The following is a 26592-nucleotide window of genomic DNA, read 5'->3' as shown; positions in this document are numbered from 1 at the left end:
CAGGAGGCATTGGCTAAAAGTTTTAAGTTAATTTTGACCATGTATTTGAAGTCCCTGTGATACGTTTAGCAACAGACAGAAGTGGTAACGACTCATTAATTCCACTCTTTGAGATCTATGCCTACGAAATCCATGTGCAGCTGCTGTATGGCCAGATAAGCTCTCGTGTCTAACATACTGTGTGCGAAGTTTTAAACACAAAGTATAGCCCAGACCATCTGTGCAACTCTGTCTGTCTCTGCTAAAGGCCTCCTACTTAGCATTGACCTCATAAGCAAAACACAAATAAAATTAGCTGCATAGCAAGCCATCACCCCAGCAACCAAGAGCCACCATCTCATAAACGTTTCCCACAGGGCCAGTACTGAGCTGACGACAACAGGACCGAGAGGTTTACAGTGGAATTAAGTCTACACCATGCAGACGGCCTCCCAAATTAGTCTCTCTCGGTAGGCATTTAACATAATTAAAATGCCGTTTCCCGCTAGATGCGGAAACCTGCCAGGGAAGAGCTAGCAAAGCCGCTCAGCAGGAGAGGTGAGCAGGGTATGTAGCAGCAATGACAGACCTGACCCAACGACGCAGCGTTACGGTTTCAGAGTAGGGGTCTTTGGTGCCACCATGGCGCGCGCAGAGCCGGCACCTGTGGCTCTTTGCTGTCCGTGCTTTCCCTTAAGACTGGGCTTTGGTTTGTGGCTGGTCACTCCTTCCCCTGAGTAGGGAAACTGAGCTCTGGCAGTCTGGTGACCGGCGGGAGGCAGGACAAGCTGCACGGCATGCCAGACTCCAGCCCCAGCAGTGAAGGAAAGGCAAGAAATGTTGCTAAAAGTATATGTTGGGGGTTTTTTTGTCCATATTCCATCCATTCTGAACTGCTGTGCATCTGCAGCCAGCCAAATCCCCTCTAAATGAGAAGAAAACAAAAACTAGTCAGTCAGTCAGTTGTCTGTAGATGCCACATGTTTATTAGTCCATTCTAAAAAGGGATTACAGCATTTTTATCTTGCTGTAGTACAGAATAAATAAAGCCATAAAAATAAAAACATGTGGTTAGATATTTTTGTACTGGTTCTACAAAGAGTTATATCTGCAAATAGAAAAATATAAGAACCCTTGTTTATTCATGGCTCAGTGGTTATCAGAGAGGGATGAACCTGGAAAAAGACTGGGAGAACTTCTCTTGAGTTTGACTGCTTATCCGATGCTACTAACAACCTAGCAAACCAAGGCCGGACATAGCCTCCTAAGGAGGAAAGATCGCAAACGTAGAGCACCCAATAAATCTACCCATTCTGCTCTTCTCTCCCCTGAAAAAACCACAATTCGACATTCCCAGTGGATATAAGGAAAAGCCTTCCCCCAGGAGGACGGTCAAGCCGTGGGCCAGGCTGCCCGGAGGTGGTGCAGTCACCACCGCAGGTCTGGTGCCTAATGAACAGCTTCCAACTCCAGCCGTGCCGAGACGAGGTGAGGCCCTTCCGAGGAGCCCATCAGGAGCTTCCCATCTGGGGATCCGTGCCTGGGGGTAAGCAGGCAGCTGGAAGCATAAACCCCTCGCAGCACACAGAAGACGCGTGTGAGGCCACTGATGCTTCCTTTGCCAAGTGTGAGATCGTAAAAGGTAAATAAAAGAACCCGCTAGGTTGTTGGGAGGAGGACGACTGCCTTGGCAAACAGCTGACCTTGGTACAAAAGGTCTGAGGTTTAGCTTGTTCTCTAGCTTATGTTTTCTTTAAAAAAAAAAAAACAACTAAATTAATTTCTGTCCTACTACTCCCGACTTCCCAGAGAGGTGTCCAGTCTGCTTTGAACTCCTTCCGCTGAGCCACACCATCCTGCGTTAGTTGGGCTAATCGGCAACTGACCCGGAGGTCAGCTGTGGAAATCGAATTTGTAGTTGTACTGCAGGGCACCTTTCATTTCTACATTCGGCTGAACAGAGGGCATGTGAGCGGGCAACAGGGACAGGAGAAAACATTTCTTATTCGATACTAGACAGGCAGAAGTGTGCAGCACCTCTGTGCCAGAGGGAATTAAAAACAAGCAGTCATAAGTAAAGTTCTTAATCGCACACACACAGCGGTACGTCACCCGAACCACGCTGCAGTCCCTCCTGACCCCAGCACTGCTCAGCTGAGTCATCTGCAGCGACAATATCTGACTTGAGTCCATCTGACAGTCACCGACAATCCTGGCTCCTGAAAAAGAGGTTCAAGCAAAGCCATTTCCCATCTCTTTCCAAGTTCTGGTTTACATGGACACAGTGGTGCAGAAAACAAAAGGTTCAGCTTTGGTCACCGATGGAAAGTCTGTTCTGGACAGTCACATTAGTTCAAGGGCCTCGTGTTCCCCATTTTCTTGCTGTACCATACAGCCGACTTTATTGTTGAAGAGACGAGACAGACTTCCCTTCTGAGAGCTCCTGCCCTGGGCAGACCTCTCCTTCTTCAAACGCCGCTTATTTCTCTTGCATATTCCCCGGATGTCCCAAATCCTTAGTGTGCCATCGTGGGAAGCCGTGTAGAGCAACTCGTTGTGGATCTGGAACAACAGGGCCACATTTAATACCAAATCGTACAGCTCGGAATCGGCACAATCAAACTGTCAGAAATCAGAGCAAACACAGCTTGATCCTAACACTTGAGGCCTGATAGCTCATTGCAAGAGCCAGTATAAATTATCACAAAAGCTGCTGAAGTGGGATGAGACATTACCAAGTCAGGACTCATTTCTCAGCCACTTCACAGAGCCATAAAATATAAACAGCAAGAGTTATTTATAACCTAAACCCACTAGAAAAGCAATAGGGAACTAAACTCAATGTCAGAGTAGGCTGTAGCTGGGAGTTTCTGGGCTGGTTTCACACTGCTGGGTTTGAAGATGAAGCTTAAGGAGGCACCAAAATCATCATCAGTGGGCAGGGGGAGGTTCAGGAATGCTTTCCTTCTCACTTCCCTTCTTCTTTTGCAGGAAGTTACAGGTACAATTCCTCCTTCAAAATTTGTTCTTCCTCCAAACCTGCAGTAATTTAACCTTGATTCCCCCCTGTAGTTTCATTTCTTTAACGAAACATTTGCTGCTGTTGGTAATGTTTCCAATTGTCCTCACCCCACCCTAGAAGTAAGCCGTTGGTCTTGATCATCTTCCCCTTCCTGCGTCAGTCTGTCTGCCACGGGCGCTCGCAGTCTCCAGAGGCGGGCCATGACAGCGAGCATCCCACCGGTGGTCTGGCTTACACCAGCATGAAGCACCACACAAGCACGGCACCACCACAGCCCCCTCATCCATCCCTCATTAATATACTTAAGATCATATTAAGATCGCCACTTCTCAGTCCTCTCTCTTCCCGGGATTTTTTGCCCTGTACACTTGGAAATGAAATTACAAAAAAAATACAAAGCCAAGCTTTGGTCTTGTCAATACTTAAGAGCTGCACAGAGTGATTATATCAGTTATCACCCAAATACAGCCAGGTGACTGTCTGCGACACAACCAACTGGTCAATACCCAAGAGTTTGCAGTTTAAGACCAATTAGCCACTTGCTAATTCAGAAAAATATACAAAAGAGTACCGTATTTACAACTCCCTATGCTTGGGATCAACTCCAAAAGGAATTTTATCTCCTCTCTTTTTCCTTTCAACTGCCAGCCTGCCAGAAATACTTAGAGTGTCTCACGTTCTTAATCAAAATCCTCATCCTGTATGCAGCTTTTACTGTGATCCCGATGCAGGGAGATGTGGATTCTTAAATGCACAAAGCATCCAAGGATTCAAACTTTCCCCTCCAGGATTCCTTGCACGATACTGATCTTTGCATTGCCACTAAGGATTACTAATTCCTCCCCTTTCAACTTTTAAACGCCAGTATCGCTTGAGCCTAGACAATATGCAAGCAACTTTTCAGGGACTTAATTAACTTTTAGAAAATATTTAAGCCAGTGGCAGAGACTCTTCCATTTGTCTGGTAGGATGTGGGTCAGACAGCAATACAGAGCTTCTTTCTCATCTTTATACCTTCAGAAGAATAGATCCCGATGGCAATATTTTATACAAACGTTTATATACAGGGTAGCACATGGAAATCACCACTAACTCTTCACTAAGACCAGAAAGGACGGTAAGCAGTTGCTAGACTGTTGAGGGATGCCACGCCCGGGGCGGCTCAGGGGTATGATGCTATATATTACTCTGCTTGGGTAAGGCAGAAACTTCTTTTCCGCCTAGAGCATTGCAAACACTTATCACCAGTGCCTTGTAATGGAAGGGGTCTCATGAGGTCGGGGTCCATTCCCTGCCCCTACACAGGATCAGTTACATCTCTCTCATTTCTAATGGTTGCTTGCCTAACCCGACCTGAAAAGCCTCCAATCACAGACATAGGACTGTCTCTGGGGGCTCGTTCTGTGGTTTCACTTGTCCTTATTATTATCGAGTTCGTCTAAAATTACAAAAGGAATATTCGAGTCTGTTACTTTTCGTCTTACCCTAGAAGAACATCCAACCCAAGACACGCAGAACAGCGAGCCACATCAATTCCCACAAAACAAATGAGGGAGCAATCAGAAGTGAGAAATCCCAGCGAAGAAACCCCTTCCTGACCTGGATGCAGTTGATGATGAACTTGTGCCCTCGAAAGATCTTCTGCAGGACACCACTCTTGGAATTGAAAGCTCTTGCACAGGCATCACCACTTCCTGTGAACACTGCAACGCAACCACACAACATAGCACATGGCCAAATGTGAGCAGCCACGTAAGGTCAGTTCATGCGAGTTCAAAATGTACCTAAAACTAGTTCACAAAGGAGCACGACGTATCATTTTTAGGCTTGATTCTCTTCTCAGTTATAGCAAGTTCAGATCATTTTCATTTCGCTGACCCCAGCGTGCTTGTTTTCATTCGTATTTTTCAAAACACTGAGCTGCCTTAAGCCTGAAGTTCCTACATACATCAGCATTTCACTCCACACACACTTCAAGTATCTATTTCTGCTCTTCTCTTCCACATGTATTTCCCTGCCTAAACATGCCTCAATAATTCTAAGCAGGCAATTTATCTCAAGTCTGGTTTTATGGATTTCCACTAAGCCTTCCATTTGTTTTACCATAGTTATTTCCAGGTTTCCATTCAGTACTACAGTATCTTCATCACCTCTGCTGCTGCATCAAGCAGCAGAAGAATCTGTACAAACCACAGAAACAGCGTTACCACCTCTCATACCAGTAATAGGAATTTGGCCTTAGCTCCATTAAAACATACCCTTTTTCCCCCCCCATTTTCAACCATAAGCTTACTACCAATAGGTATGGCTGTCTCTGTTGAAATACCACAGGCAAATCTTCTGTCCTCAGAGGTGACTGGCATGTGTAGGCAGCTTTACAAAGAAGCTTTATAAATTCGTTCAGCGTGGTAGATTTCTTCAGCTAAATCCTGTAGCTTAGGATCTTTGTAAGCAGTAGAGCCTTTAAGTGATTCAAGGCCCAGGCTATAATCTCTATTTCAGCATGGCACAGAATTATTTGAGGGTTTTGGCTGTAACTCTTGTATTCTATGTGCTATATTGTACATGTGCTACAAGGGGGGGGGGGGTGCTGAGTAAATTAAGCATGACCAGGGATTTTGGCTGTTCATCAGGTTTCCTTAGGGTATCTTAACACATTCGAAGAACAATTCCTCAACACTTCAGGATCTTCACATCAGATCCCCAGAATTGCTGCATCCGGAAACTGTAAGGCAGTGTTGAATATTTAGATTTTATGCTTAGCAATATGCCCAAAAAGGAGCGCATTTGTGTGCTTTAACAGTTACCAGCTGTCTTCATAAACACTCACTTTCCTTCACTTAACCCAAACTCCTCAAGTTTATCTAGAGATAAATATTTCAGAACTGCAAAAAGCAATATATTCACTGCTCCCTGCATTTCATGCCTTTGCAAACGCCACTAGCATGGAAAGATTTTTATAGAACTGAAGTGCCTGAAGACAACAGATTCCTTTTCTTTTGGGAGAAGTCAGGCACTGGATTCCTAAAAAGAGGTGAAGAAATTATCACGGCAGTAAATTCAGGACTACAACAAGAGACAAGAGAACAGGCTACCTACTACCATCAGCTTTTCAACTTCAAATTAAACGGCAGGAGGCTGGGTACTTCCCGGGTACACCTTCAAGAAACATCTGGATGTGGAAAATCACTGTCATTTTATACGGGCCACTATAAATTCAATTGCCAACACAATCCTGAAAAAGCATTGCGTCCCATTCTGCAAATGAGTAACAACGATGTACAGCAGGGAAGGTGCTACAGATTTTTTTCCAGTGAATGGAAATCACTTAATACTATTACACACATGCAGAGAGTAGGAACCAATTAAGAGCTGTTTTCACTATGCAGCTGTCAGTTTACTTTAGCTATCGCTATCAGGATTTCGCTTTTGACAGACATCCTTTATGGCTTTTGAACTGTCACTCTAGATTCAGGAAGCCGCTTTGCACCTCTGAGTTTCAAAGGAGAGCTGTTGACCTAATCCAGATTTAGCATTTAAATATATGCTTATATATACCACCTGTGAAACAAACAAACAAACAAACAACAAAAAAATAAAATCAACAGTTCATTTTTATTTTTTACTTAAATTTCATAGACTCTTGGGAGGGAGAACAGGTTTTAAATGTTCCCTTGGAGTTTTTGCAACATGAAAAAATATAAACCGCATTAAATTTTAAATGACTGTGCACATACAGTAGGAGAGAAATAACCAACATAGTATCATTAAGTAAATTAGATTGAGAACCAGCTTTAATATTGCCCATGCTATTAATTACACAAGCAGACTGAGGAAAGCCACTAGAAACACATTCTGATGATTTAAAGCTTAGTTCTCAGATCTGGCTGGACTCCCTGTACACTATAGAGCCATTTTGGAAACACACATATATTTTTCCTCTCATTCTTCTACTATATTTTCTTATTTAGACTGTAAACTCTTTGGGGCAACGAGCCTTTGGGTACTGATCAGATAACAAGCAACAGAATTAAGATCTTCTAACAGAAAGTTACCACTTCTCAGCTGAGATTCTTTCCATGTTCTTGCGCTCGTGCAAATGCAACATAAACCATAACAAACTTCATTTATATTGAAGTATTTTCTCCACATTTTTGAAAGACAGAGAATGGACACACAGTGCTGATCTGTCCCAGATGAACAGCTAGAATTTTAAGCTACGCTAGCGCCAACATTTGATATTCAGTGAACATGTCTTTGTAATTCTAATTGAAACAAAACTATTAGATACTGTGTAAATAAGTGATCAATGTATTACAATAATGCAAGCGATCATAGTATATAAACTAATTTTTAAGGGGAAATTTCCTCTTTCAAGAATTAAAATGCATCTAAATTCTATTCAAACAAGTCCCTAATATTTTTCCATGACATTTTTTCTACCCTTCAAGTGGAACAATTCAATTCTCCCTGTTTGACACTTCTAGTATTTTTGCATTCGATTTAAAATGAGATCTTAAATAACTCTGTGAACGCTTCTACCACACTACCAGGATGTTCTTCACAGGTCTGACTAAATGCAGCAATATTGCCTGCATTTTAAGAAAAAAAGAGTGTTATGGAAAAATAATGTATGAGTATGGCAGGGACAGGGTGGTAGGATGAGGGGGAAGAGAGAGAAAGCTGCAGAGCTGATGGGGGTGGCATCAGATAATGAAACTTTTGTCTGAGCCTAAACTTTCTTTGTGATGGTTTTAGAGAGCCTGGTCAAGTCTATACTGGTTGTGTAGAAAGCAGGATCAACACTGAAAAAATGCAGCTCTAGAGGTCTCGTTAATGAAGGAGACAGTCTCGCCATCTCCCATCCAGACATGGAGATTCCTCACTGCATCAGGCCAACATCAGCTTAGCACAGTTACCTCACCTTTGGGTAGTCTTGATCAATTCAATGTTTTGTTTTGTATCTTTATAATTAAAAGGGGGAACACACACACACACACACACACACACAAAATAATCAGTATTTTGTTTGCCAGTGCTCATCCTGGATTAAAATTTCTGGTTCATTTCCCCTGCCCTACCTGCCTGCATCTTTGAGCAATAATAACTTCAGGGTGCAGCGTAAGCTCAGACCCTTTCCCCTTCCATTTCAGCCTTCTAGCCAACTGCAAAAGCTGAAATCAGCAGAAATTATAACCTGCAGGTAGGGGAGAGTGGGGCAGTTCTGCAATATAGGTGAGGAGAGCTGAAATTAACCGTAAATTACAATCAACTATTTTAATGGAGAAAAGTAGTGCTGTGGGTCTAATGCTGAAAGGAAGACCAAAAAACGGCTACCTGAGTAAAATAAAAATCTACCTATGGGCTTGGTTACACATTACATTTCCAAACATAATTAAGAAATCAATTCAGTTACTGCGTTATAAATGTGGTCAGTCAGCCATGTCAAGCATGGTGCTAGACAACTGCCATTAAACTGTAATCCGCCCGTGCAGGTATGACTCTCTTCTACTGTGTGCCATCTTGCATTTGTCAGCCGTTTATCACCATCACACTGATGATCTGCCAAAAGAGACATCAAGGCCCAAATAGCAACCACTCATTTGGTGTTACGTGTTCGCTTCATAGCTGAAGTACAGAAATTGAAATCAGAAAAGTGTTGCAAATTTCCAGATTAGCTTAAGACAGGCATTTCCATCCTGGTTACCCTGAAGGAGAGAATTACTTGTTTGGGAAGCAAATGGAGGCACATTAGGTCTAACATCAGTGGCAGGATAAGACCAGGATGACACATACAGAGGGTTCAGGCTGATAAAAACAGAGGCGCAGTCTTGCAACCCAAAACCAGAAATGGATAGATGACGTGGAGAAGGAAAGCCAGCCAAGAAAGGGATTTAAAGAGGGAGGTTTCATGGTCAGAATATACTGTTATGTCAACAATAGACAGTTATGTACAGATACCACTATTAACAGGACTACTGAAAGTAGGGGAACCGAGTCCCGAGCATTAGTAAGGCAAGCAATGCTTGGCTACTGCAGAAAGGTGGTTTGGGGAACAAATACATGAAAGAGGACAGATAAAGGGAAAAGAACTCGTGGGAAATGAGTCTAGGAAATGGTCAGAGTCTGAACAGGAAGCCTAACTGTTAGAAAGAAGCAGTCAGCATCTGAGATGTGATTCTGGTTTAGGACAGTCCATTACACAGTACCTACAAGGTAGGAGAGGCAGGCACAGGGCTGCATATCCAGCAGCAGCACTTGCTGTCCCTGAGTATGCAGCAGAAGCAGACTGACAGACATCAGACTAGCGAGGTTAAACCACAGCTATACAAACAACCCACAGACAGCTCAGGATTTAAGCCACTTCCTTTGGTAACAGAAATAAAGCAACTGCCTCTTCATTTGCCAGAAGAGGGAGGTGGAAAACAGAGTGAAGATCTAAGCTTCCCACATGGAGTAGCGTAGCGAAGTTTGATACTGAACATAAACATGCTGGAGTTGAAAAAAGTAACAATTTCACAAGCCTTCAAAATTACAGTATTCTCTATTAACAATCTTTGATCAAAGACAAACATCGAAAAGGAGACAGGGGATTGCTGAACATAGGAAAGGCAACTTACAGATCCCAGCGTGGTATTTCAAAGTGCTAACGCTGTGTTTGTGAGCCTTGTACGTTTGGATTCGCTCCCCAGTGTCTACTAACCAGCACTTCACTGTCCTGTCCGCGCTTCCTGAATACAAGTGCCGATTCACTAGCTGAAGGGAAGAGAAAAAAACATCAGCAATAGTCTCTCAGGCACATTCATGAGAGAACTGCACTGAAGTGACTCATCCAAAGTCACGGTTTCCAACTCAACAGCCTCTTACAAAGAGCAACAACTACACCTTGAAAGAAGAGGGATGATGAGCAAAACCATTCTTCACGATCGCATCTCTCATCGACTTCTGGGCCTTAAAAACAGCTCCCACGTTTCAGAAGATAAAAAACTTAGCCCATGTGCTGGTGCAAGCAGGCAGGATTCCAGTGAGCTTAACAAAGCTAACCCTACTTCCATAATTAGTTACATTAATACAGCCTCAAAAAAAACCCTGTAGTGTAGTTTCTGCAAAGCATATTTGACAAGAACTCTTATCAGATTGTAAGTTTTAATTACAACAAAAATTTCAGAACAATTTTGAATAACAAAAAAAAGTAAATTAAAAATAAAATCCTACGCAACATAAACTGGGGTTTAACACGATCACTCTGCACAAGGTCAATATTTGGAAACACTAACTCTTCCTTGAAACTGTTTTGTATCTGTGTTTCCACAAGTCTTTTTAGACTGTGTTATCAAATGATTAAATAACTATCCTTACACAGGTTTCTAAACATCTTCAATCTGATTGTCTTCTGCTGTGTGTTTAGAGCAACTCTGCCTATAAATCCCAAAGAACAGTGCCTCATTACGCTAGTTATCCTGCACACTGTGTGAACTCACTAGTGGTGGAGGTTGGTTTTTATTCCACACAGACATGACAGAGAATGGCAGAGGAAAGGATTGCAGATGGGAAACCAAGACAAAGAGAAAGTAACTGACCTGTGCAAGGCTATAAAACTAGCCAGTACACAGTAACAAACTAGCAGCTCAGCAGGGAAACCCTCCACAGTGCAAAGAAAAATCTTGCATTCTATGTCCACCTAACAAAAACAAACTAAATGTTTCAACAGCCATCATTATGTACAGCTCTGACTGCGTACTCCTCCAAGCAGAGAACTGGCCAGACACCTGCCATCTGAAGGCAGTGTAATGAAGGCAGCCAGTCATCACACACTCTCACAGCCATCCACGGGCTGTAGTTTGAGGTAAGTTTCATGGACTTGCAGCAATCTCTGTATCAAAAGGACAGAGAGACAGGAGGGAGAACCCTGACCCCCCCACAAAGAAACAGAATTTGCATAAGGACTAATAATACCATGTTTCCCCTCTAGACACACGGATCAGAAGGCTCAAGTGACCAGCAGAGCACTAACCCCTTACGCTCCTCATATGTCTCCAGGAATCCAACTGCAGAACAAATGACAAATCAACTTGACATGGGTCTTGCCCTTAGGTCACTTTTAAGGGTCTGGTTCTTCCACCACCTTAGATTATTATAAACCTTCGGTCCCCACTCTTTGCACACTCTGTATCTGTAAGGTTGAAATGTTTTTCACGCTCTCCCATCTCCACCCCTGTTCCCAAAAGGAATCACCCCATTCCCAAAAGGCATCATAAGTGAGATTTGCACAGAAGAACATTTGCACTGTGTTACAAGAACATGAAACAAAAGGTATTTTAAGATACAAAGCACTACAGTGATGGGACTACGCTAACCCATGTAAGAAATGTATGTGGGCAGACCAAGATGATCACTGGCCGCAGCTCCCACCAGCCCAGTTGGAGCAGTGCATGCCACACTTCCTACCAGAACTTGGCCCATGGGACAGTTTGCATAGCTAAACGTCAGGAGCTTGTAAAACACATACCACTGTTCAAAGCCAGCAGTACTTTGAAATGTCACATCCTATTACTTTTAAGCTGTTTTAGCAACGGCATTGAAACTACATCTCAGTGAGGAAAGAGAAGGAATGACCAGCAGCACTAACCAAAACTGAGAGCTGTAGAGTTAGCCTGAGGAAGGTAACCTGACTTAATTTCCAGGCTCAACCTGAATGGGCATGAAGAGCATTGTCACATTGCACCTGCTAAATGGAAGAGGTTGCTTTGAGTTGAGATCCTGCTGCATTGTTCTTGGCCAAGACATTGCATTTCTTTTTCAGACATCTTGCTAGCAGCATCAGCCCACCCACTGAACAAGGGAAAATGCTAAGTTAAAACCTCCTGCAGGTGAATGCCACTCTGCCTTAATGGTACATTACGTTACGCTGCTTCATTTCTACATTTAAGTGGGTGTATAAATGCTGAAGTGAAATAGAAAAGCTGCAACTTGCCTAGATTTGCTAATTTGCTAGATATAAAAATGTGTTAAATGATGTGGGCTTACTCAGGTAATTTATAGCACCAGGATCAGAAGAGCCATAAAAGCTTCTGATGCCCAGTCAGAGATCTGGAGAGTTCGCTGACACACCAACCACGTTCATTAAATTCAAAGCCTCTGTGCTACCCAGGCTGCTGCATGATATACTTTTATGCACCTTCCTCCCCCTCACCAGTTTAAGCAGGTGAGCACAGTAGCAAAGGACTCTCAGCCATGCATGGAAACTGAAATACTAACAGGTTAAACAATCTACTGGATGCCACAGACTAAGCCTGCAGCACAGCCAACAGCAAAACCCAGTACAGGCTCTGGCTGTCACACAGCCTCTCATTTCCATGGTATTTTTAAAACACAGAGCACGAAATAGCTATTAGAGGAGAAAGCCATCAAGAGCTATCAGCTCAGGTTGAAGTTGCAAATCAGATCTGCCTTTAGTGATATGACGCAGGCATCATCTCATCTAAATTGATGCAGGTTATCTACAGCTAACATAGTCCCTTAGAGTCACTGCAGTCTAGGGCACAATTCATCTCATCCTGAAACAGATGTCTGAAACAGATCACGCCTTAAAACTCGCTATTTCTCCCCCCTCACAAGGACAACCTTCTCCGCTGTAGCCATCTATATCAATTTAGGTGAGATGACTCCTCCTTCACTTGATTAAAGATAGGTCTAGTTTACAACTCCAGCCTAAGCTACAACATTTCAGATATCTATATTTAATCAAAATAATAATAATCATCACATACTGTTCCCCTAGCCAAAGCACCTTACAAGCAGGCCCCACACCCTGTGTAATATAAAATAAATACCTTCCCTACTTTATAGATGGGGAACCATGATATAATGCAACTGAAGTCCATCCAAAAAAGGACTTGAAATTTATAGCATCCTAACTGTTGACTACCCAAATCCCAGAATGCAGCCCTGATTTGGAAGGCTCATCCAGGCTGCAACCATACCTTTCTACAAGGCACAGGAAGCATTACATGCTTCAGGGCAGTTGTGACAAGCAACAATGCACAGTATCCCTGAAACTGTCAAGAGGGTATATGAAAACCAGATGGGATTCTGTCTGAGAAGAGCAAGACAGAGGCACCAATCCAATCTGACCCATGTCAAATTGGTATTTTTACTCCAGAGCCTTCTTTCAGAGTTTGCATCCAAAGGGTGTGGCTATGCCCCAACAACGCAGACACGGCAGCCTTGGCTCCAACTCACCAAGGTTGGACATACTGTGCAAATGTCCTCATGCTGGCTGGGCACAAGCCACCTTTGCTGTGGAAGCAAGGGAGGTCTTAGGGTCAGCCAGCAGCACAGGTCCTTGGCTCCCGTAATCCTTCTTCTTAAGTCATGACTGTATTGAAAACTATCTAAAAAACCCAAGAAAGAGGGACTGTAACACGGTTCCCCCACCCACTTCCAGACAGGTCCCCAAAGCACTGATTTCTAGTTAGGTCACCTTCTGCTGGTTCTCCCTCTAGGACTCTTGCTAACCTCCTTACACCAGCTTGGCTTCTATCCAGCGGTTATGGGACTCTCCAAATGGGTTCAAATCTCCTCAGCCTGCAGAGACCATTTAATCCAGATCCGCCAGTTCTGTTAGACTACTGGGCCAAACCATATGTTGCTGTTCCTTGGGTTAAACACAGTTGCCGTTCCTTGGGTTAAACATCCCTGCTGACACATTAGGCTCAGCAGATCTGTCCCCTCTCAGGAGCTGGACAAAGTATACTGACTTCTTCACCAAAATGCAAGCTCATGCTGCAGCTTCGATGGGATCTAAGCCTCCCCACTGCCAAGACGCACCCATTTTTGTGTATGGGCATCCAGGCGCAGTCATTTTCAGCAAATACTTATGGGCTAGGCCCCCAGGTCCATAACTACTGGGCTTTTCCAGCCCAAAGTCTCCAAACCTTTACCCAATTCTCTATGTCCCAGTCCTATTCTTATTAAAAAAATTAATTTTCTTATTATTTAGAAGGAAAAACATAAAATTTCACCCAATAGATTTTTCCAGATATACCCAAGTCTGTCAACTCTTGGTTTAAAAATCATCAGTAGAAACAGTTACATATTCTAATCTGCAACTGTCTGGAGAAGCGGTGATATTTTCAAAGCTGTATTTTCCTTGGCTGGCTTTTGAGCACTTCGTTCACTTTGGCTAACTGCCCGACAAAGCTCCTGACAAGGAAAAGCATGGCAAGGCAAGGACACCTGTAGCAGAGCAGACAACACAGAACAGATTTGCACCTCAAATACCAACAATCTGAGTGGACATTTCAAACCCAAGTAGCTTCAAAAGAATTAAAAACCTGGTGACAGTCAGATGCCCAGTTCTAAAGCCTCAGCCAGACAGCAAAAAAATCACTGCATTGGTATCTGTAATTCTGGACTGTTCATTTTTCTCATTACTCTGAGGGACTTTGCTTTAAACCAGATGAAACACTGAGACACATGAATGGAGCAAATTCGTCTTAATCCTCAGGCCAAAGTACCAGAGATGATGTATTCCATGAAGAAGTTCAGTCAGACTTGCTTGTGAGTAGCAAAGTAACAGCAGTAGCAAAATACAGGTTGTAAACACTGAAGTAGTTACAGGTTTCACTATTAAAAAATGCCAGTTTTATGCAACCCTGACCTTGGTTGTAGCCCCCAGACACACCACAGTTGGAATAAAAAAACCAAACGATCACATCTAGGGTTGGTCTCTCAAGACAATCACAACCCTATTGCTCCACAAGCTTGGCTGAACTGAATATATGCAGCAGCTTAAGACAATTTCTACCTGTATGAATGCCAAAAATATCTGCAAAAGGGCTGTTTAGCAGGTATTTCAACCTTATAGGAACGGACTTTGCTCTCCCAATTAACCTTTGCCATAAGAAACAATTTAACCCTCATCCAAGGAGAGGCAATCAGCTCTCCAAACAGATTTGGACACATCCTCTTTCTGAAGGTCACTGCACTCAGACTGGCTCCCAGGAACTTCACAATGAGTTCACATCAGTGACCACGTGTCCCATTACCAGCTTATTCTTCACATGGGGGTCAGTATTCCTATAATCTGCCAGCTGGGTCTTCTGTTCACAGCCACTTCTAAGTTAAAAATCACCAACTTGGACCAATCTCAAGTTACAACTATGTAAGCCTTCGGCCGAGTTAGACTTTCAGGATCCCATTCAAACCACATCCATTTTAACGAGCTAACAAAGTCCCTGTGGGCAAGAAATTGTTTTTTTTCCTGAGAATCCATCTAGAATGAGCTCTCCGGTCTGGCTGCTAGAAAACGTTTTTCAACTTCTTTACTGCAGTGCGAAGTAATGGTCCTAGAAACATGTTTCTTTTCTACAGGTGTTTTACATGTTCATATTCCTCTAATTCACATCTTCATCCTCTGATGAATTATGCAACAAATACAAATTACAAAAAAATGTGCACTTAATTTAATTGGTGTGACAAGAAGAAAATTCTGTCCCCATGACCACAACAGTTAAGCATATAAACGGAGTTCAGGCAACAGCTTTGTTCAAAGCATTCTTTTCTTCTAGTCAGCTTTAAAAGGCAACTAAAGGGAATGGTCCAAACAAAGGATCTTTTGCAGGAAAACCAGAAGCAAGTCCTTGCCCACTCATGTTCATTGAAAACTCCTTCTGCAAGAAAGGAGTTTTCTTGCAAGAATGTTTGCTATAGGATCCAAGCTAAATTCCAAGCTGGATCATTTCTCTCTGCCAGCTTTTGGCAGCACGATTTTGATAAATACTCAGAGGCAGAAAAATCAGCAAAGGACAAAGCAATCCTTGTGAACAGTTTGCAAAGCTACTTTGGAGACCTTTAGAAAAACATACAAAAGTAAGTATTTAAGTCAGGCTTATTCAGCCTATGGCATGCAGTCACATTAATGAAAATGCATGTTTGATTATTAATTGCAAATACTGGTCTTTAGTCAGGCCTGAAATTTTTAAGTGGAAGAACTAGCATGAGCTGTGTGATTACACTCAGCCCACCCTTGCTTTTTCCCATCACTTCCTATAAAATCTCATCATTGGCTCTTATATGAAGAGGGAGCACACAAAACAGCTGCTGTCCCTTGCCTGCCAAGCTACCAATGCACTGCAGGAGAAATAGAGTGAAGAGTTCTGGCTGTTCCACTGCTAGTTACCTTGCCTGACTATGAGAGTGAAGTAGTCAAGGCTGCCAAAGCACCTAGCATGCACACGATTCCCACTGCAGATAGAAAGTCTCCTGGCAAAACTTCTGTCAGTCTAATTTAGATAGTGGAAGGAAGAGAATAGTGGCATTAGAATAAGCTGGTACCTGCAGCAGAACTACTTTGACAGTAGACCACATGCAGTCAGTTCAGCTGGTAAATCACCTTCAACAGACTGACCCCGGGACAGCAGGACAAGCCCTGGGGAATATCTGAGCAGCTCACCCTCTTCACTCCACTGTCCAGGACCACCAAGGACAGGGGAAAAGGGAAAGCTAAAAGCTCATCAATGCTTCGCATTCTGCCACACTAGATTAGAGTTGCTTTCAGGCTCCTCTAACTTATGCTAGCTGGGAACAACACCTACAGGATCTTAGAGCAATGGAGGAACATTCAAAATCCGTGTGATGTTTGATGATGCCTGTGGCTTTTCATATGCCAGCACTGCAGGAAGCAAGGTGGAAAACATGGGTGTGCTTTATGGATATCTACCCAGAAACGCCCCTTCAAGAAGCTCTGCGAATTTCCATTCACTGCTACAGCGACACTATTGGTATTTACTGGAAAGTAACGGGAGACGACTGGAACAGTCCAGACCTAATTTGCAGCAGTTTAGAACATCCTGGGGCATTCCCGTTAATAACAGTACTTTTTAAAGTTGGGGAAAAATATGGTCTCAATATCCAAATTTTTCCTGATCTGTGTCCAGGATGAGAGATCACACTGAGCATTTCTCAAACTTTTTGAAAGGTCACCCTCCCTTAGGGATCTTTATTTGAATAAATAAAGTGAAAATAAGTCTTTATTTTTTTTCCCTTTATTCTCTCCACAAAAGCATTATACCACCCAGAGAACAGGTAACTACCGTTAATTGCTGGTACCAACTCAGTTCCTCCAGGACAGGGGAGTGAAAATCTTGTATAATTAGCAGCTCACTTCTGCCCTGAAGAAAATGAACTATTGTCAACAATTAAAACTGTCTGCTGGCTACTGTGAGCAACTCACAACTACCTCCAAGTCCTTCCTGACCCACAGTTTGAAAAATACTATCCCAACTCACTGCCACAGATTGCAACATTGTCACTAAGAAGCCCTAGGCAAAGGCTCCAAGAGCTTTTTGAGAAGAAAACAAAAATTAAAAAAAATAAACACCTCTATTCAGGAAGTTTCCCTTCTGTTGTAACATCTTTGTATGGATTCTGGTGATTGACCCCTTTCTAAAAGAATGAAAATACCATGTGGGCTGTGCTGAGCAGCAGCCAAGTGGAACAGAAAGGCTAGTGTTGAACCCAGTAAGGAAGAGGGAGGAATTAGGAAAGATCGACAGCCTAAAGCTATTCAACAGCAGTACAGTGACTGCTTAAGCTAGGATAAGTTTTAGAAGCCTAGTAACGAAATGCTCTCTGTGGGGGCAATATGTACCTCAGCTGGATTCTTCTAGCCTCAAACATCAACTGGTGATGAGAGAAGCGAGGGGCTACCAGTTACTCACAGCTAGAAGAAGATTTGGCCAGGACTGTTGCCAACACAGTCTTGGCAGCAGTAGTCTTGTGTACTTTGAATTGTTCAGGTTTTCCAAATAGATGTATTGGTTTTGCTTTTCTTCTCCCCTACAAGAAGTTCTGTTTGTTTAAAACCATTGTTTAACTCTGTGCTCACAAGCGGAGCAGCATTGCTCATTCTTGAGCATTCAAAGAGTATAATTGAATTTCCCAGGCTTCTAGGAGAGGGTCAAGCCGGTTTTGTGTAACAATTTTAGCAAGAACCCAATTAAATTAAAGCAAGCTCTGTTGTTGCCAATCTGTGCCTTGGAGAAGGGTTACAATTAAACAGCAAAACATAGCGTGACACTAAGAACAGCAACAGATTTACTTGAGCATCCTCAAAATACATTACCACAATATCATAAAAACAAGCTTTAACACTGAGAATTTACCCAAGCAAGACAAACATTACTCCAGGGCAACATGATTTTGTGTGGGGTTTTTTCCTTTCTAAAACTGAAGGAAAACAGAATTCCTTCAGTACTATCAGGTTTTTAGTCTGCTAGTGTCAGCTGCAACTACCTTCTTTAGAAACAAAGGCAACATTTATTAAACAGCTATTAAAAATACATACTGTAGCCTCTGTAAAGGAAAAGCACTTATGGACGACAAACAAACAAGGAGAGTAGTGAGAAAGTCTATTGTCATTAACTTGTCAGACACATACAGTTACAAACATTTAAGGTTTGCTGACCTGAAACCAAGTTACAGACCATCATATACCTTCTTTAAATATACCATTAGCATTTTCTGGTGGATAATGGAGTGTACAGGACAAGTGCTTGTGCGATAGTTCCCCTTTTCCTTCATCTGCCTAACCTCCTTCTCTCCTCTGCAACATTAACAAACCTGGCAGCATTCACCAGAAAAATACTGCAAACAGAAAAACAGGGTATAGTTTTTCAGGTCACATTAAATTTTTCCTCTCCTTCGTCATTTCCTGGTTTCGCTCCCCCATGCTCTACTTCTCTTTTCCATTTTCCTTGCCCATTTTCTTGTCTTGGCCATCTCTTTCTCCCCTTCTTTTCTCAAATTATGTCTGTGTGGTTTTTAAAGCAGGATTTCTTTCAGCTTTATGCTTTCCTATTATCTTTTGCCCACAATTTTGGGTTGGGTTTTGGGTTGGTATTTTTAAGTTATCTGGTTTACTCTGAATTTTTTTCCCCTGCCCTTTTTAAGTTATCTGACCCTGTGTCTGTTTACTTGCTCAGGTTATTTTACTTCAAAGTCTGGTGATCCTGCATACACAATCCTACTCAGATGAACAGTCCTCCCAGCAAACCTACTAATGAGTTTCAAGACCTAGGAAGATTTAAATAGATACTGAGCTAGAAGCTAGACCAGGATAGCCACTAGAAGCAAAGAGGATAATCAGAAAGTGTTTTAGGGAAAGAGGATTTGTCTCAAGACCACAGAGCGCTATTATTTTGTTATTACATGAATGTTTAAGCTTACCATTTATAACCTGTCTCGGAAGAGCTTCTTTACGAATGAAAAGACAACTGAGACCGACATGAGTTAGGATATGGATACCCCCTTCGAACGGCTCTTGAAGAAGCCTCTGTTCTTACCTCTAGGCAAATTACTGATCCTTGATGCTCTTTGAACACTTTCAACTGCTCACCAGTGACAATATTCCACGTTCGAATGGTATAATCCGTGCTGCCAGAAAACAGCTCCCTGTTTGGTGCGTCAAGTATAAGGCATAAGACAGCCCCAGTGTGTCCCAGCAGAGTCTGGTAACAGCGCCCACTGGACACCCACCAGACCTTAACAGTGCAGTCTGTGCTACCTGTCACCAGGAGGTCTCTGCTCACTTTCTCCTCCTCCTCCTCCTCTTCCTCCTCCTCTTCTTCAAGAACATCCCTGGAGGAATAGTGAGCTAGAGTCAGGACACAGTTCCGATGACCCCGGAATTCCTGGATTTGTTTCTCCTTGTCCACACTCCAACAGCGGGCCGTCCTGTCGTAGGAGCCACTAAAGAGATAGTCTTTGGCAACCAGGATCCTGCAAAAAATAAAGTTTGTGTGTATGAACAGTATCATTCTTTTTACATAACCATTTTTTGTCACAATTTCAATGCCAAGCACCCTGAAGTTAGAAACAGTAGCATGAACACAACATATATAACCCCAATTCAGCATCACTGTTTAATACACATTATATGAACTTTTTGTTTGTTTTTTGTTTTGTTTAAAAAAACAACAACAAATACTTCCCTGTTTCTACTTTTAAAATTGAGACGCCTTATTCAGGTACATCGATGCAGACATTTTTACACTACAGCATTGTAACTTTGGGCATTTGTGTTTTTCTAAAATCTTTTCCAGCAGCACTATTGTGTACTTTTCATAAGTTATATATACTAGTTAAGAGTTTGTTGTGGATTTTTTCTTAAAAAAAAACCAAAACAAAACTCATTCTTGATAATTATTTATTAGTATTGCTTTACAAATAATTATTTATAAACTGACCTATGAAAATAGCTTGGAATTAAAATAACAACAAAAAAAAAAAACAATCCAGGAACCTGAACTGTAACTGACAGTGTGCAAAGATTATCATGATCATGATGAAATCGTGATCAAATATGATCAATCATGATCAAATAGAGAGAGTGCAGGAAGAAAATATATACCTGATTTCACTTATCTCAGGATCTCAAAAAAGGTAGAGCAAGAGCACCCCACTTCTTACATAACTGAAGAGCAAATCAGAGATTACAGCTCAAGAATTCAACTTACTGGGCCTCCAAAATAATGAGTAGTAGCTGCACAAACATATAACAACAGAAAAATCTCTACAGTTCATACTTCCAAACCAGAGATAGGGAACATCAGAACCTGTCTTCTGTGTCAGCTGAATTTGGTCCTCTGGAACCTTTCAAACTGGCAACAAAGTCATATGAATAGGGAACACATTTCCCATTTGCTGATTCAAGCAAAAATCAGGCCAGTGCCAAAATAGAGACAGAGCCAGCCTTCCTAACTATTTACAGAATCTAGCTACACATCGTATGTGTTTTGAGTTTAGCAAGGAACAAAAAAACCCACCCACCAAAAAAAAAAAAGAAAGAAAAGAATACCAATCTTTGACTGCTCTATTTGTCATTAATTAAATCCAGTCCAACTATTAAGAGGCACTTTAAATTGACAGGCCAATCAGTCACACACAATCAATCAGTTTAATATTAAACTTCATTTGCACAAACAGGAATAGTAATTCCAGAAAAAGCCCTGACTTTATCCCTCTTACTGACACAAAGGCTTGACGTGATGTTTTTAAATCTATTTATCAGAAGCATCTGTTATCAATTGAATAATTTCTTCTGGAATTTCATTCCTAGCCCTGGATTCAATTCCCCTGCTGTGTGCCTTTCATTTCTCTCCTATCTGCTGTCTATGGATGTGTCAGCACTGTTGCTAGGAAAACTAATCATTACAGCACAGAACACGTGTAGCATTAACTCAAAGGTTTACAGAACCCATTTTGTTAGTGTAGTAATGAAGAATTGCAGGAAAATGACAATATATGCGATAATAGATTACAGGAACACAAGGGAAGAACTCCATGGAACCAACCTGTTAACAATTGATGTGTGTCCTCGGTAAATGGCCAGGCACTGACCTGTCATCACATCCCATTTTCGAATGGTATGATCTGCACTACACGTGAAGGCAGCCTCATTTTCTAAGTGGCAAAAGGTGATGTAACTTTCATGTCCTAGGAGTACAAAGGAAATAAATTCAATCACTGTGCATGCAAGCAGGACAGCCTAGTCGAGCTCTTCACCTTAACTAAAAGAAGAATACAACAAACGGACTGAAACTAGTTTTAAATGCACCACCATGTTCTTCACATTTAAGGATTTGTATAAAATACATCATTTTTAACTAACAGCAGAAAACTCTACTTCACTGATATAAGAATTAAGTGAAAGAGTAAAACAGTGCAGTTCCACCAATCAGGTAGATCGAACAGGATTATAAAAACATAATGAGCTAAATTAATATCAGTATAATAAAACTCACAATACTGAAGTTTAAAACCAGTAAAAAATTGGCTTTTTTTTAATAAAGAAATGCTTTTGCTTCTTTCTTCTGAAGTCAGGAAAAAAAGGCTGCATTTTAACCCAGCCCGTTGATTGTCAGGACACAAACAGACTTAAATCAAAGCACAAAACTATGAAAAAAGGAAGCAACATGAGACTTACCAGCAAGTTTAGTTTCATTGTCCAAGCAGAATGAAACACAAACAAAAAAAAACATACCTGGTAAAAAGTCAGCCAATACTCTCCCCATTATGTCTAATAACATGAATAAACCCCACAATTTTCAAAATATCAGTATACCTTTAAGGAAATAACACAGAAAGAAAGAATAAGAGCACAATTATTTATACAGTATTCAGAGTATGTTGGGATTCTACAGTTACAATAAAAATAGACACAACCGCTACTCTAAAAATTTCATGCTGAAAAACAGGGTAATGCTAGCGAAGAGGAATCAATATTACAACCTTAAGCTTTTGTTGTTGCTTAGCAAGATGTGTCATTTTCCTATTGTATCATTTAATGCACCGCATTTAAAAATCACCTTAGGATTCAAGTCCCAGCTTTTTCCAAGATCTCTTGTCTGAAATTGTTGGGACAGTATTATCTTGCGCTCTTCTGTTTTAATTATTTAGACTGTAAGCTTTCAAGATCAGAACTGTTTCCTCTTAAGTAACCATCATAAGAGAGCCCCAGACTTCGGCTGAAGCTGGTGGGCCCTACTGTGATTTAAGTAACGCTATTCTTTGAGGAGAAAAGAAAAAATGTAAGAAGGGCAAATGTGATTAAAGAGAGACAGATGGACAGACAAAGATATTAGAAAAACAGAATCATGTTGTAGAATAAAGAGATGGTATAAAAACTGAGGGAAAGCAGACTGCCCAGTAAAACACTTTGTTTCACTGACTGCAAAAAACAGATTTTACTACAACTCCTGTAGTTCAAAAGCCTTGCTGTAGTTCAAAAGCGAACCAGAATCCATGTTACAAACACACGTCTTGTTTCCTCTTAAGCAAATTCACCAGATGCCAAAAATTAAACAGATCACCAGGGCTATAAGCAAAACTATACCCATCCTCACATTTTTGGGAAAACTTTTTGCAAAGCAGTTTAAATGGGACAGGTTTCAACGACTGGGATTTTTCTAACAGCATCATGTAATCCTGCTCTAAGAAGATCAAAAAAGCATCTTGGTTACCGCACGGAAGTCTGTCAGTCAGATTTTAACCATCAATAATACTCGAGCTACACAAAGGATGCCAAAACCCCCCTGTGGCAGACAAGGTCTGGTGCTGGTCTGGTCAAAAGCAGCCACCACAGAAGCCTGTCGGTTATGCTGTGGTGGAAGCTTGAAACTGTCTTATAGATACAGGTTTATCAGTAATTACAGCTTGTACGATACAAATTTACACAACAACCGTGTGCGTGCATAAATATAAAATACATACAGTTATCTGATTCGACTGACAGTTCGCAAACCATCTAGCCAACCTTCTTTAGAGTTTACCCCAAACACTAGCAGTACATAGGCCAGATTCTGAATGTTATCCAATATATTTATCTTTCTAGTTAAAAGTTAATTGTGGTTTAAAGGGATTTCTAAGTCTAAAGCAAATGCAGTGAGTTTTCCAGGAGCTAGAACCATGGCAGGATGTGGGGAAAAAAGACAATACTCCATAGTTAAAAACAAGCAAGAAAACAAACAAACAACAACAAAATTACAGCAATGCGATTTCTTCTTTGGAAGAAAAAAGGATCAGAAATTCCAAATTTAAGAGCTTTTTTTTTTTCTTGTATTAAGAGAAAAGAACATGAGTGAGTGAGAATACAAACACCTTTAGTCCACATCTGACTCCTGCGTGACTGTACTTTCTACAGAGTTTTTCTTTTCTTTTTAATTATTGAGATGATAGTCTAAGGATAATAAATATTGTTTAAAATGCAAATCAATTTAAAATGAGAAAGCCCAGCAATTAACATTCCTGTGCGTCAAATGTGGGGAAGAAAATAGCCTATTTAGTAAGGTTTCTTTCCAGACTTATGGGTCAAGAGGTTCTAAATACTGTCTGGAAAATGAGATGATTAAACAGACACAAAAAAAAGGGGGGGAAAAAAAGAAAAAAGAAAAAAGAAAAGAGAGAGAGAGACAATAACAAAAAGTCCAGATTTCGTCAGGGTGTAAAACAGAGGGCTTCTGGAAAGAGACATAAGTTAAACAACTGCTATGTTCCACACCCTGAGATAAAAGGATCCATGCATTCAGTAGCACTGGTAACCTGTTTTGGGTTGAAACAGCTTCTGCTTAACATTACTGTAACCAATACTCAAAAAAACACAAAACAAAACAAGCATGATTTTGGCTGCCCAGCAGGCTGCAGTGACTGAAAGAGACCAGAACATGCTGTGTGGCCTGTGCCAGGCTTTAGACTCAGAAACTAGGCAAAAAGAAGCCATTGTACCTTGGAAGTGGCCATGGCACTGGCTGTCGGCAGTGCTCCAGAGCCGCGCAGTGCCATCCTCACTACCCGTGAGCAGGCGCTGCCCATCCGGGCTCAGGCTCAGCCAGTTGATGCCTCCTTGGTGATCTGTGCAGACCTTCACAGCTGAGCCACTGTTCCCCATCCTGCTGGTCCCAGCGAAGGCAGAGGCTGCGGGTCAGATCATAGGCAGACCGTGCTCTGGGCCTCCAGCCGTCTCCCACCGACCAACTTCAGCCATTACCTCAGCTCTGAAAAATCATGAGGGTAGTCCAGACTCCTGCACAGGGACACAGAGGAGGAAGAGGAGGGCACATTAAATCATTTCATCTCCCTCGTGGATACATCACTTTCTCAGTCAGGATGAGCTGAAGCCATCGAGTGCCCCTTTATCCACAGGAACCGAAGCCCTACCGCGGAAGACAGCCTTTCAACCACACGCTCACTGGTGTGCCTTCTCCATGGGCACAGAGGTACATCCAGCCCCTTGGACAGGACCCAACCTGGACGGCGGCGGTACCGCTACCTGGTGCCCTGCGCTGAGGCTGCCAGCACGCTGCTTCTTTTCAAGCAATCTCAAGGCTAACTTGGGGCACGCTAAAGAGGCGACGCCTCCGAAAGAGGGAAGCCCAGCCTCAGGCGGCCCCCAGCGCCCCGAGGGGCCGCATGCCCCCTCCCCCGGCCGCCGCAGGATCACCTCAGCGGCCCCCAGCCCTCCCCGCCCCGGGCTGCCGCCATCCCTCCCACACGGCCCCACGGCATCTCCGCCCTCGGCACTTACTCATCGCCCCGGACGCGGCCCCGGGTGGAGGCGCGGGGCTCGTCTCCGGCAGGACGATCCCGCACTCACCCTCCGGGGAGGGGGAGCCTCCTCCCGCCGGGGGTCCGGAGCCAGCGCCGGGCCGAGCGCGGGATCCCCCCCGCCGCCTCCGCCCTGCGGGGAGGCGGGAAGGGCTCCCCTCCGCCCCAGCCGCCGGGCCGAGGCGGGCGCCCCGCCGCCGCCGCCGTGCCCCCCTCCGGCCACCTCGGGGCGGTTCCCTACCCCCAGCGCCGGCCCTCCTTCCATTACCTCCCCCTCCATGTTACAGCCGCTTCCAACCGCGGCAGCCCCCTCCCCGGGGCGAGAAGCCGCGGCCTCCCCCCGCCCGCGCCGCTTCCTCGGTGCTACCGCTCCCCGCCTTGTCCTCCCGGGAGGTGCCCGGCAGCTCTACCCCTCCGGGACGGCCTCGCCCCGCAGCAACCCCCCTTTTCGGGGGAAAGAGGCATCCCCCACCCCTCTCGCCGCCCGCCTCCCCAGGGCTGAAGCCGCCCCTTACCTCATTTCAATCACCCGGCGGTGAGAGGGGAAGAGTTGAGGGGCGGGAGGGTCTTTCCCGGCTGGGGACCCTTTAATAACCGCACTACAACCAAAACAACCCGACAACAACCCCACATCCCCAGCGGAGTCCCCAGGCTTGTCCTCGGGGGGAGGCAGCGCTTCCTGCGGCACGTTTCGCCCCCTCAGACTGCCTGCCGGCTCCGCGGCGCGGCTGCGCCAGCCCCGCCGCCTCAGGGCACCCCCCAGGGGCACCGGCCCCGCGGCGGGCTCCCCGGCAGGCAGCCGCATTTCCTCCCCGGCTCCTCAGGCCGGTGCCTCCCGGGGGGACACAGACGCTTGTGCTGCCGAGCTGGGGGCTGGCTCTGAGGGAAGCCATCGCCTTTTGTTCCTCCTCTCGGCCCCCTCCCAGGGCCAGTTCCCACCAAACTTCTCCTCAGGAGCCCCCCCGCCGGAGCCCCAAACCCCCTGTCTCGCTCTGCACCTACCCGAAGCTTTTTGAACCATTTCTTGTTAATGCGGCCCCTCGCCTCATCCACCCCTGGTGCACCATGGGCTGGGCTGGTGGCAGGGCCCCCGGCTTTGTGCTGCCCCAAACCACCTGGCCAAGGGCTCCGACATGTCGGGGTGGAGCTGCTCTAAAGCGGGGCTCCGCTGCCTGGGGAGCTGTGCGAAACATGGGCTGAAAGGGTCCTGTCCCACCGTGGTGTAGTTAAACGTCCAAAGGATAAATCCACCAGGCAGAGAAAAGTGACATGGGGAGGTCGAGAGCCCCCAGCAAGGCAGCAGCAGGGTCTGACATGGATCCCCCCCATAAGAAATGGGGATCTGCAGCTAATTTGCTGCTAAAAACATGCTGGCAGTGGTAGGATAAATCACGAAACCCGCTTCTTCCGGCTCCCACCCCATTTGATCAGAAAAGTACCCTTCTGTGTCAAACCACCAGCCTCAAAACGAGCCCATCTGTTCCATT

At 43.7% G+C, this 26592-nt stretch overlaps 1 protein-coding gene across 3 annotated transcripts; it reads right to left on the bottom strand.

Moving 5' to 3' along the window:
• Positions 1–942: 942 nt before the first annotated feature.
• WDR86 (WD repeat domain 86) lies at positions 943–25730 on the bottom strand. Of its 3 annotated transcripts, none has more exons than XM_076331968.1 (7): positions 25621–25730; positions 24287–24584; positions 21358–21499; positions 19348–19783; positions 9622–9757; positions 4601–4704; positions 943–2541 (listed from the first exon to the last, which is right to left on the bottom strand). In XM_076331968.1, exons 2-7 carry the CDS (start codon positions 24447–24449, stop codon positions 2323–2325), a joined length of 1200 nt encoding a protein of 399 aa, XP_076188083.1. In that variant the 5' UTR covers positions 24450–24584; positions 25621–25730; the 3' UTR covers positions 943–2322. The 3 variants fall into 3 exon arrangements, with proteins under 3 accessions (XP_076188083.1, XP_076188084.1, XP_076188086.1); XM_076331969.1 differs by lacking the exon at positions 25621–25730 and adding an exon at positions 25086–25120; XM_076331971.1 differs by lacking the exons at positions 943–2541; positions 4601–4704 and adding an exon at positions 6598–8563.
• Between the last annotated feature and the right edge of the window lie 862 nt (positions 25731–26592).

This window comes from Aptenodytes patagonicus, chromosome 2 (assembly GCF_965638725.1).
Source record: "Aptenodytes patagonicus chromosome 2, bAptPat1.pri.cur, whole genome shotgun sequence".
Classification (NCBI taxonomy): domain Eukaryota; kingdom Metazoa; phylum Chordata; class Aves; order Sphenisciformes; family Spheniscidae; genus Aptenodytes; species Aptenodytes patagonicus.
Note: the sequence above shows the minus strand (reverse complement) of the source record. Positions and strands in the feature narration are given on the sequence as shown.

What these genes read in the sequence shown, in the direction of transcription:
- WDR86 (XM_076331968.1), bottom strand. Translation starts at nt 24,449, where the DNA reads ATGGGGAACAGTGGCTCAGCTGTGAAGGTCTGCACAGATCACCAAGGA. An exon ending in CACACATCAATTGTTAACAG is followed by an intron (nt 19,784 to 21,357) that starts GTTGGTTCCATG and finishes TATTTTTTGCAG; the next exon opens with GATCCTGGTTGCCAAAGACT. An exon ending in TCATCATCAACTGCATCCAG is followed by an intron (nt 2,542 to 4,600) that starts GTCAGGAAGGGG and finishes CTGTTGTTCCAG; the next exon opens with ATCCACAACGAGTTGCTCTA.